General features: G+C 36.6%; 1 protein-coding gene across 1 annotated transcript in view; it reads right to left on the bottom strand.

Annotated features, from left to right (window-relative positions):
• Nucleotides 1–12,098, bottom strand: part of DHX40 (DEAH-box helicase 40) — a 39,125-nt gene extending 27,027 nt beyond the window's left edge. Inside the window, exons 1-7 of the mRNA XM_079131374.1 lie at nucleotides 11,912–12,098; nucleotides 10,926–11,093; nucleotides 9,035–9,180; nucleotides 7,370–7,489; nucleotides 6,931–7,158; nucleotides 6,652–6,718; nucleotides 5,176–5,307 (exon numbers count right to left, since the gene is read on the bottom strand). Of these exons, the coding sequence (XP_078987500.1) occupies nucleotides 5,176–5,307; nucleotides 6,652–6,718; nucleotides 6,931–7,158; nucleotides 7,370–7,489; nucleotides 9,035–9,180; nucleotides 10,926–11,093; nucleotides 11,912–12,023 (973 nt within the window). The 5' untranslated portion in view covers nucleotides 12,024–12,098. The remainder of the gene's footprint in view (nucleotides 1–5,175; nucleotides 5,308–6,651; nucleotides 6,719–6,930; nucleotides 7,159–7,369; nucleotides 7,490–9,034; nucleotides 9,181–10,925; nucleotides 11,094–11,911) is intronic.
• Between the last annotated feature and the right edge of the window lie 614 nt (nucleotides 12,099–12,712).

Genomic DNA, 12,712 nt, shown 5'->3' with positions numbered 1-12,712 from the left:
AAAATCAGGCTGGCCTCAGACTTCTCCGCAGCAACATTCAATGCCAGAAGACAACTGGACAACGTCTATCAAGTTCTAAGGAAAAGAAAGTGTGACCCAAGAACATAAAGCCCAGCCAAGATGTAATTTTAAGTATAAAGGCAAAAGCCAAACACTTTCAAACTTAAAAGAAATTAAAACTAACAAAAAGTAACAAGAGCCCTTCTGTTAAAAAAAAAAAAAGTTAACAAAACCTAGCCAATCTAAAATTAACAAAAAAAGTAACTGAGGAATGGTAAAAGGACTGATGGTGAACACTAAATACATCCAAAAAATATAAAACTAACAAATGTCAGAAGGGGAAGATACAGAAGAGTCAAAGTGATTATGACCTCATCTTTCAAATTAGGAAGTCAACAGGTAAGATCGCCAATCAAATATAATCTATAAAGAAGAAAGTAACTCCAACGTCTTAATATTTTTAATCAAAACAATCTTTATAAAATATTTTCATGTGGTAAAGATTTACTTGAAGTCTACTGTAAGTAAATTTGGGCAAAAGTAAACACTTTTAAAAAAAGCTACTAGTACTATTATCTCACTTTTAAAAGATATTTCTATCCATTTATCTGCCTATTTAATCCGCATATATATGAGCACACACATACACACACACACAAGTACACACAGCTGTCTGAACAATATTTTTCCTATATTAGTTATTTCTGGACGGAATAATTTGCGGCGATTTCTTTACTTTTACCTTTGTGATTTTGTATACTCCTTGAATTGTTTATAATGAAACTGTACCACTTTTTCCTCAACTAATTTTTCTTGAAGAAAATTGGAGTAAATATGCTGAGATACTAACAATGTGTTAATTCTGCAGAGTGGGAAATGGATATTTGGCACTCTCCTACATTTTTAATTTCTGCAAAGATAAAACACCATATAAAACATAATCTTGTGGCCAGGGATGTGGCTCAGCAATAGAGTACTTGCCTAGCATGTGTGATGTACTTGGTTTGATCCTCAGCACCACATAAAAAAATAAATAAATAAAATAAATGTATTGTGTCAACCTAAAACTAAAAAAAATATTTAAAAAAAATAATCCCATGTGTTTATTAAAAATATAAAACTAAACAATAGAAATATTTAAATATGTAACAAAAAGGCTCAGGGCAATGTTATAGTGATAATCAATTATGTTGGTGGGATCTGGGTGATTTAGTCAATTTCCTTACTTTGTGGATTTCATAAAAATAATTATGAATTATATATTTCTTTATAAGACAAAAGAAAAGTTTCCTAGCCTTATTCTCCCATATATTTCTCCTTTCCTTTTCTTCACATAATCTGGAAATACAGGCACTGTCATATCAGCCTCTACTGAATAAACAACCATTTATCAAATGCAGATTTACCATATGATCTCAGGAATAACTTAGTCTCTATCTGTAAAATAAAGAAGTGGGATTATGCAAAAACATATATATGGGTATATGTGCATTTTTCTAGTGGTTTAGTGTGATTTTCACAACTTCTAAAGAAATCTGAGACACCCCACACCCAACTTTTCAGGAAAGGCTAAGTACAAAACTAAACAATTACTTTTAGTGGTAAAATCACCTAGTTACATGCAAATATTTGTCATTTACAAAACAACTTCAGTTTTTTACATATTTCAGTTCATACATTTTATACAGCTCAGCTTTCCCTACACGCATGACAAGATTAAAAAACTCCAATAACTTGAACAAAAACAAGGAAGTTAGAAGAGGGAAAAGATGTAAGTTAAACAATAAGGTTCCAGACGCTATTGTTTGAAGTAAGACATTAAGAGATGTTGGCAGAAAACAAAAAGACTGGAACTTTGTTTAACCAATGTTTAAGCAGGACATTTTCAACATATGCTCCAGTGTGCTTGCCCTCAAGAAGTTCACAGTTTTATAGAGGGGACATGATGACTCCAACACAAAGTAGACTGTGTTAAGTGTCAGAAAGGTGCAGCAAAGCACACAGAGGTTCAAATGAGGAAGAGATCAAAGACAGTTATGAGAAGGGAAAGTAGGAAAGGTTTTTATGGAGTTGGCTGCACTACTAAAACAAAATAGCAGGATTTCAGTCAGTAAGAGGTGAGGAGGAGTTCTGGTTAAGGAAATAGCAAACACAGAATCACAAAAAAGGTGAGGGGAAAAAAGAAATTAAAAATATCTCCTACAATGAGAGAACATCATCATAAAGGGCCGGACTGGGGTAGTCCAGACCAGGAAGCTGGTTCATATAATCTTGGCAGAAATGGTTCCACAGCACCTCTCCACATTTGACAGATGAAAATTTTGGATATAAAGGAGGGAAATATTTTAAGATGTCTCTTTAAAACAGGCAGCTACTCTCAAGGCTAGCCTCGGGGGTAAAAGTAAATATAAAGTATCCACCTTATAATTTTTACCTAGTCACTAAACCCAACTATGGGTCAATCTTAGATCCCCTTTACTATAGGCCCCAGGCAAGAAATCCTTCTCTGCAAGTGCAAGTATTCTATCCCAAAAGCATAAGAAATGAAGCAAATAATGTTATGAAAGTATCTCTTTCCAATACCCGAAGTAGCATCAATAAAGAAAATAAGTACTATGTTTCATTAACCAGACTAAAAAAGCCTAAGATCCCAAGTACTTACCACTCCTTCCCTATTTTATCCAACTCCACTTTACCCATTACTCAGTACCTCATCAGGGCCATATGAATGCCTCTTTGTACCATTATAAACTACTATAATAATTATTATTATGCTCATAATGGATCAGGAGTAGCTCACCCTGGGTAATGTGCTTGGAATCAGAAGGGAAACTAAAATAAACAGAACACTTCGATAATAGCTCTACTCATACCCAGTCACATATCTTTACCATTTATACATGCACACCAACACAGAAAATTACATACACTGGGAAATAAGACTGAAAGAAGGTTGTAGTCATGCTGGAAGAATAATGAATACCAGGTTATTAAGCTGGCAGTAGGAAATGGCTGCAAACACCCAAAAGAGGACTGACAAAATCAGAGCTGTGCTTTTAAAAGATTACGCTTACCACTGCAGGTAGGATGGTAAATTAAACCAGGGAAAATGAGTCAACAGGTCACATAATCAACTTAGGAAAGCAAACTGAGTATCCCAACTCTAGCAACAAGTGAAAAAAGAAAAAAAAAAAAAAAAAAAAGCAAAGGTAAAAGAACACCTATAGGAGATGCCACTTGCTTGGGGTTGCATGATCTGGGATGATATGATGTACAGACCAGCAAGCTCACTTAAGAGACTCAGGAGGTTTAGAGTGCAAGAATGAGACTGGAAACAGATCTCAGGTGTCATCCATAGAAGTGACAGGTGAGTCTAACAAATCAACCTCTCCAAAACAGAGGCTGGTAAGAAAACAGTGAGATAAAGATGAAACTTTAAAGAACAGTTACATTTTGGGGAGGAACAAAGTGGGGGCATGGAAGGGAGCTAGCCACAGTCTCAGATAAAGAATAGTCAGGAGAACCAGATAACTAAATATTATCTGGGGGGACAACATTTCAAGAAGGATACTATCACTCATATCACAAAATCAAAATCCAAAACAAACAAACAAAAAAAGCCACTAGATTTGAGAAATAGGATGCCATTCAGCAACCTTTACCAGTATAAAAATCAGATGTCAGGCAATTAAGAAAAGAGGCAATGGCAGATACACAGTATTTTTCAATGTGGCATAAGAAGAATGAAATTATTTACATAGAAGAAAAATATGTATATTTAATTCATAGTTAATAACAAAGCAACCATTGTGATCTTTGAATTAATTAAACACTCAATAATGACAAAGTCAGTGGATCAATCTACAGAAAACCATAAGAACCTTAAATATCTAGTAATAACCCTAATAATTTTCTTGAAAATGTAAAGATCTAAAATAGAGATCTGCACTTCAATGTTGACAGGAAGAATCTGATATCACAAAAGAGATTTTCAAAACTATACTGGATCTATGGTTCTTAACTTGACACATATTTTGCGAAACTTTAACATAGTCATCTACTCGACAACAACAAAAAAATCACCTACTGAACAAAAACAACAATATGGATAAAATATTAAAAACATTTAAATACTAATCCCAATCAAACTCCAACAGGCTAAGATTAAATTCCCTTTAGTTTTATAATTCGAATTCCACAATAAAACTTTTACAAAACAAATTCTAATTCCCATTCAACTATATTCATTATGACCAACAATCAAAACGAAAGTTTACATTTGATCTTTGAATTCATCAAAGAGGATCATTCTTGAAGAGCAAATTAACACACAGCTACTTAAAAGAAAAACAATTCATCGTGTTTAGCCTTAAATAAATTTGAATATAAATGATTTTTAGAAATTCTGGAATAGTGGCAAATTAAGTTTGACTTATGGTACTATCAAGAAATTATAGTACTCATTTCAAAGAATCCCCACAAATATTTTTGTTCTATTGTGAAAGGACATACCTATTCTTAAAAAACTAAGGGAAATATCCAAGACTCTTGAAAAAATTAATGTAAGCTGGATGTGGGGGCACATGGCTATAATCCCAGGGCCTCAGGAGGATGAGGCAGGAGGATTCCAAGTTCAAAGCCAGCTTCAGCAACTTAGTGAGGCCTCTCTCAAAATAAAAAACAAAAAGGGTTGGGCTCAGTGGTAAAGTGCCCCTGGCTTCAATCCCCAGTAACAAAAAGAAAAAAAAGTTAATGTGAAAAAACTTAAAGCAAAAATCACTTCATTCAAGAGACAATGGTTCTCTTAATGTTCTGTTACATGCTCTGGGTGTTAGGTTAAAAAGGTGAGATTAGTTTGTGAAATTTATTGACCTAAACATTTAAGATTTGAGTACTTGGGGGCTGGGGTTGTAGCTCAGTGGTAGAGCACTTGCCTAGCACATGTGAGGAACTGGGTTTGATTCTTAGCATCACATAAAAATAAATAAAATAACGGTCCATGTCCATCTACAGATGGACTAAAAAAAAAAAATATATATATATATATGTATATATAGGTACACACACACGCACACACACACGTACATACAAAGATCTGAATACTTTTCTCTATGTATAATTCAATAAAAAATGTTTAAAATACCAGTCATATTTTCTATCCTAATGAGGAATTACCTGTTGTCATAGATCCATAACACGGCAATATTAACAAGCCATCTAGAGTAGTATCTTGAACGTCATAATCATAATCAACAGATTCCGCCATTTGAAAAAGTAACTCACAACTTTTTTCAATTTCAAATTGGCCTGAAATGGGAGGGAAGAATAACTTCAACAACTGAACAGCAAAATTAATTTAAGGATAAAAATGTCTAGATTAAAATCACTTTCACCTACTAAGATATTTTTTCATCTCTCTTTGATATAAAGGAGATACAGTTTTAAGGGATTTAAATCTCTAAAGGAATAAAAATATTATCATCTTCAATTCTCTCATTCTGTTAACACAGAATTTGAGGAAGACTCACTAAATTGTTACACACAGGGGAAATTAGTTCCAGAGATACTGAATTCAGGCATAATTTCAAAATACTTAAATAACCTCCAAAAGATAGACTGTTATATCTCACTTCTTACATTAGTAAAAGGCAGTGTAGGAGATGAGCAGTGAAACGATTCATCCCTGCTAGTAGGACGGTACTCCTTAAAAGATACAGTAGGGGCTGGGGAGATAGCTCAGTCGGTAGAGTACTTGCCTTGTAAGCACAAGGCCCTGGCTTCGATCCCCAGCACCCCCCCCCCCAAAAAAAAAAAAAGTTACAGTAGTCTTGAGATTTAACTGTTCTTTCTTTTTTTTTTTTTTTTTTTTTTTTTTTTTTGGTACAGGGGATTGAACTCAGGGGCGCTTATCCACAGAGACACATCCCCAGACCTTTTTAATATTGTCTTAGAGACAGGGTCTCAGAGTTGCTTAGCGCCTCGCTAAATTACTGAGGCTGGCTCTAAACTGGTGATCCTCCTGCCTCAGCCTCCTGAGCTGCTGGGATTACAGGCATGCACCACCACAACCGGCTTAACTGTTCTATTTTTGACCTCCAAAAAATGCCACAGATTAATCTATAATATTCAGATTCTACACCGTATGGACTGTCATCCCATCCATAAAGAAAAAAGGAGTAATGAGATGGCTTTTCAAATAAGTGAATAAATCATTTAGACCCAGGACTATTTAGTCAGTTTATAGCTATATGTAAAACAGACCAAAAAATAATACTTTACCACTTAATTTCTAACTAAAGGATCAATGTGTTTTACATGTATTTACTAATGAACCTGACATTATATGTATCGTTCATCTAAAACTATTCAGATACTCATAAAAAGGCAACCAGTAAGAGCCCAGATATCCCAATAGAGGTAACACTCTACTTTAGTGCCATATTCCTTGCCTATAAATAGCAGACTTTAGTCAGGCACATGGGGCCTATGCCTGTAGTCCTGCTACTCAGGAGGCTGAGCCCAGGAGTTTAAGGCCAGTCTGGGCAATACAGAGAGACAACAACAAAACTCCACAAATAATAGACATTTTTCACAACAACAACAAAAAACTAAAAATAGTAGACATTTTTAAACCTGGTATGGAATGCTTACCAGTCAGAAAAACCAAGATGTCTCCAGCCATTTCATTCAAATGGATATCCATGGTCACTTTCACAATCTGAAGGAAAAAATACAACCGTAACATGCTAATGGAAATACAGTCAGTCATTCCCCTACTCCTACCTCCCTTGCTCCACCAAAAAATTAAATTTGGTTCTCAAAAGTCCTAGGACCCATGAGGGCTTATCATCAAAATAATAGAGAACAAATGAATTATGTTACTACACAATTAACTAGAATCACAGACATAAAAATGACACCAAGTAATACCGCTTGAATATACGCAGTATTTTCTCTATCTCGTGGACCAATCAAATTGCAGAATTTCTCTCTGACTGGATAAAGCCTTCCAGGTATATCAAATATTGGACAATTTCCAAAGAATGCAGAGAGCTTGGCTAATTCCATCGTTGCTGACATTACCACCACCTTTAAATGCTCCTTCCTATTAGGAGACTTCTCCTGAAATAGCTTCTTCAATAAACCAAATAAGATATCCTGAAAAGAAAAATAAAGTCTAGTAAGTCACAAGTGTATCTGCCAGTCAGCCTATTTTAAATAGATTACTATCCTAACCAAGAAACTCCTATTTTAGTAGACTAAAATGTAAGAGAAGACAATTCACTATTTAGTAAAGAACAACCTCAAACTAACTACTTGCTAATTAAAAAAACAAACAAAAAACCTGAAAATATATTACAATACTCACTGTAGTTAGAGTTCTCTCATGTGCTTCATCCAAAATAATGACACTAAATTTGGTAAGATTTGGATCTCCCAGAATATGTTTCAGTAAACATCCATCAGTCATGTATTTGATTGCTGTTTCCTAATGTTCAAACACCAAAGTATATCAACTCATAGCATCACATTACTTCTTCAACTGCATTTTTACCCAAATTGCCCAGACATTAAATGATTGAACCAATCTGATTAAATAAAAGTGTACATAAAATAGTCTAGCAAGGGCAGTAAATTATGAAACTATGTGACCTATAAAGATAAGGAATTAGGGTGGGTATTCTGGGATAAAGCAACATAAGTAACCATTAAGGAGATACAAAGAAGTCAATGGAAAGTGACAAAACAATGCCCTGGCTTCAGGTAAGCGAGATACAGGAAATAACAAGGAAACTGGATTCATCTGCTCCCTTAGCCACTACTTTAGAGGATTTAGTGGGGAAAGCAGAGAAAATGGTAAATGTATACTTTCCACTCACTCTCTTCTCCCTTGCCCATTCTATTAAAAAAAAAAAAAAAAAATAGTGTCACTTGACTAGCATTAAAACAAGGTAAGAATACAGTCCAAAAGCTAGTGATAACAGCACTGACATACAGAAAACAAGGACAAGGGAAAAGGAGGAAAAATCCCTAGGTGTGACCACTAGGAAGGCAAAAAGTATTCAGGAGAAAGAAAACCATTTGATAGCCATTTCTACTAGAAACCGTATGTAAATCAGGAATTGTTTTGCATCTGATACAGGACTGAGAAATTCTGAAGGAATGTAAATTGTACCTGTTTATTAAAAAGAAAACAATTTTGAACTTGGTGGCATGCATACAGAAGATGCTTAATAAATACTAGCTGACAGAGCTAGGGTTATCACTTAGAAATATAGCACTTGCCTAATCTAGCATGCTTGAGATCCTGGGTTCAATCACCAACATCACAAAAATAAATTTAAAAAAAACTTGCTGACCTTGTTAATTAACTTTTCAGTTTCCACTGAGTTCAAAAATACAAGCACACAACACTGAATGAACTTTGAAAACATGATAAGTGAAATAAGCAAGACACAAAGTTCAAAATATTGTGTGATTCTACTTATATGAGGTATCTAGGTGAGACACTCAGAGAGCAGACTAGGTGCTGGGTGGGATGGGAATGGGAAGTTTATCCTTTAATAGAAACAGAGTTCTTGTTTGGAATGAGAAAAAAAAGTTCTGAAAATAGTGGTGATGGTTATACGATAGATTGTGAAGTACTTAATGCCACTGAATTGTACAACTGAAAATGGTTAAAATGATAAACTTTGTCATACACACTTTACTACAATAAAATAAAAAAAAAATAAAAAAAAAAACAAATATAACCAACATGTCAAGGAACCTTAGGGCCAAAATGGAGAGAGAGGAGAATCCTAAGAAAAATAAACCTGTCACTTGAAAACTAATTAAGGAGGGAGAAAATGGGATAAATATCACACTGCAGAGGTAAAACATTAACAAGGGACAATAAAAAATTAATTCTAATCTGCAGCTTGGTTTCCTTAAAAATATATATGGAATTGTGAGATTAAAAATCTTTCAGAATGTTTTACACTCTTTCCATAAATTTACAGTACTTAAACAAATAGCAACAAAACTTTTATACCTTAGAGCTGCAATCATCAAAACGAACTTGGTATCCTACTTTGGATCCCAAAGTGCATTTCATTTCTTCAGCAACCCTCTGAGCAACTGATATGGCAGCTACTTTTCGTGGCTGAGTCACACCAATCATACCATGCTGTGAGAACCCTATCAAAATCAGAGGTGAAAAACACAATGTTAGTGATTGCTTCTACCTACCAGAGCTAAGTCAATAAATACAAACCACTTTAATATACCCAAAAGAGAATTACATGAATAACACGCCTACTATGGAAATTTAAGTATTAATTAAAAATAAGAATTCATATTCATAACTATTCTAACTATATGTATATTTTTAATTAGGTTTGAGGGACTTTTGTTTTCTTGTTTCCTATCTAAAGACTTACGCTAAAAAGCCAAGAATTTTAAAACCCAAGAATCCGCAAAATTCCAAATACTTCCTAAAATAAATCTACCTTTTCCACAGAAGTGAAACTGGATTTAAATCTATTACTGGATTTAAAGATTCTTCTAGGCTTTTTCTAACATTTAAAAATCTATGGAAATGGAGATACATCTTAAAATTGATGGTTTTTTTTTTTTTTCCTTCTCAATAATATATAAAATAGTGGTGTGTCTTAAGAGATGGAATGCTAGATTTGCTGCATTAGAATAGTTAACCTAAATTTTTATTTTTTGCTAGGTGTGGTGGGGCACACCTGTAATCCCAGCAACTCATGGAGGCTGAGTAAGGAGGATACAAGTTTGAGGTCAGTCTCAGAAAGTGACCTTTAGCAATTTAGCAAGACCCTGTCTCAAAACTTAAAAAGGCTGCTAGGCATGATGCTGCATTCCTGTAATCCCAGCAGCTTAGGAGGCTGAGGTAGGAGGATTGTGAGTTCAAAGATAGTCTAAGCAACAGCAAGGCACTGAGCAAATCAGCGAGACCCTGTGTCTAAGTAAAATACAAAATAGGGCTGGGGATGTGGCTCAGTGGTCAAGTGCCCCTGAGTTCAATCCTGGTACTCCCCAAAAAATAAAATAAAATAAAAAGGCTGTGCCCAGCAACACCAAATTCATCCTATCTGAAAACAGCTCTCCAGCATGAGCTCTCTATAAATAACACATTAACACCTTGAACTTCACTTCAAATAAGATCAGTGCAGTCACCTATGTGGACCATTTAGTATTTCAGTATTATTTCAGTGTATCAGCAAAGTAACTGTTGGAAAAGTGAAAAGTTGCTCAAAGAGAAAATAAAAAATTCCAATCATTTTCTTAAAAAAAAAAAAAAAAAAAGAAATAGGCCGACGTGTAGGTTGGGGAGTGTAGTTTGGTGGTAGAAAACCCCTGATTTCAATCCCCAGTTCTGTCAAAAAAGAAAAAGAAATTTTAATTTTTATGTGAATCACATTCTATATAATTTTGCTCTTTACCAATCTTATATAAAAAGTTTTTTTCATACAGAACAGAGAGACATTTTATGGGTAATTTGTTAGTTGACTTGGTGTTGTTTGAGTCAGGGGACAGCTGTTTACCTGATTATGCTCCGAAGAAAGGACCAAGAAACATTAATGTCAGCAACAGATAATAAATTCCTTTGCCCTCAAAAACAGTTCAATTCCCAATAGTTAATAGCCTATTGCAAGACAATATTCTACAGGAGAAAATTAACATCTACTTATCATTTTACTATGATTATTTATGGTAATTAAAAATGGAAAAATTTGTCATCCCAACTAATTACTGAATCTGAAATAAGACTATAAAAGAGGAGACACAGGGAGATTGTGCCAGAGAGAAGTGGGACTGTAAAACAAGTAATGGGCATTTATGCAATACAGAAATCCTATTTGCCTGAAAGAGACATTTTCTTTTAAACTTCCAGTATTATCCTAGAATTAAATTACCTGCTTCATGTAGATATTTTGGGAGTTGAGTTGTTTTACCACTTCCTGTATTTCCAGTAACAATAAGGAATGAATTGTCCCTCACAGCTTGAATAAGTTTTTTTCTTTGTTTCTGAATAGGAAAAGTTGGAGTAGTTCCTCCCTCTTGTGATGTGCATCCTTTCTCTTCTGTAATAACAGAAAAACAATTGTGCAATTTGAAGATACCTCTGACAACGTCTCAGAATTGAAAAGAGAAAGGCAATACAATTTGAGAACCGGAAGGGATGGATCCAAGACTTTTCAGTTAAATCACCTATGAACAATTCATAAGTGAAGCTTTATAAGCCCAGAATAACTTTTTAATAAAATCTAACAACTTCAGCATATGTTAAGGCATTAACTCAAAGTACCTGACAAAGTAGTTCTAGCACAAGGCAATGTAGGTGCATGCATACCTACACAGAAGCACAAAATTCCAATTTTATTAAACAATAGACCCCAAACTGGAACACAGAAGAAAACTCTCCGCTGAATTAGAAGCCACCTGTGTTTGCTTCTGATTCATGGTTCAAGTTAGGTCCCTGTTCAGAGTGACTGATATCCCAGAAGGCCAAGTGGTGGGTAACCATGGAAACTGGCTCCTGGAAACTGGCTCCCTTCATACCGTACCCAAAGGCAGGCTGGCGGCCCGACGAAGGGGGTGGGGGAGGATGAATGGGTAGAGAACAAAGGCTTTAAGAGCCCGTTTAAACAGAAGAACGCGTTTCGGCTTTGGGGTTCACTTTTTGGTCCCCAGCGAGGTTTTCACCCAACTTGAGTATGGGACCGCCCCCCTCTAAGCCAAAGTGCTCACTGGACGCAAAGTTCGCCTCGGGCTTGCAGGACCAGGAGAAACGCCGCAGCTTCCTCCCCTACTCTTCTCTACCTGCCCAAGGCATACTTTTATCCCCAAAACCCCCGTGCCGTAACTCCCGCTAGCTTCCGTAGCGTCCCGCGGACCGCACCTCTATCAGCGATGGAAACAGCAGAGGGCCGCTCTTCCTGGAGCTCTCTTGACCGCTCACCCTCCTCCAGCCGCCTTGGCGCCCTGCCCGCGACGGCGGGAAACCGGGACATAGACCTGGCCCGGAGCGGAGGTGAGCACGTCCACTGATCTGGGGAGATGGGAGGGGAAAGGCGAAGACGCGTCCTGATGACGTGGAGGTGTTTACTTCCGCGCGTGCGACTCGAGGTGAGGGGAGGGGGAGCGGCTCGATGACGTGGCGCGCGGCTAAAAGCTCCCAGACCCACGCGCAGGGCACGAGCCGAGTCGCACCCCCGGGGGTTTCCCGCCAGTTGCCACGCGCGTTCGGCCTGGGGTAGCGAAAGCGTCCTTGAAGCACTAGAGGCTGGTTCCTAGTTTTCCTCTTGTGAACCAAAGGACGAAAGGACACCGCCTTTCTTCTCCAAGGTGATCAAGCGCAGCCTGTTCTTCCTTCACACACCTGACTTGTTATGACCCTTTGCCGGGAACTGGAGCCATCCTACAGTATGGCCTTCAGCAGTTCATTCTCATAGTTCTGGATCTGAAATGACCTGTTCAGAATGCACAGTTACTGAGTTGCCGGGCTGAACTTCTCAATGTTTCCAAAGTTTACTTCTCCCCATGCTGTTTCATTTTCTTTATAGAACCCTGCATGTAACGTGTTTGCATATTTTCCCTTCCCTCCAACTAGATGCTAAAACCCTACAAGAGCCAGAACTTTGGAACAGGATTGTACACTCAGCAGCCAGCACAGTGGCTCAAGATGAGCAATCGACATTTG

This window comes from Sciurus vulgaris (genome assembly GCF_902686455.1).
Source record: "Sciurus vulgaris genome assembly, chromosome: 3".
Taxonomy (NCBI): Eukaryota; Metazoa; Chordata; class Mammalia; order Rodentia; family Sciuridae; genus Sciurus; species Sciurus vulgaris.
This window is presented reverse-complemented; position numbering and strand designations above follow the sequence as displayed.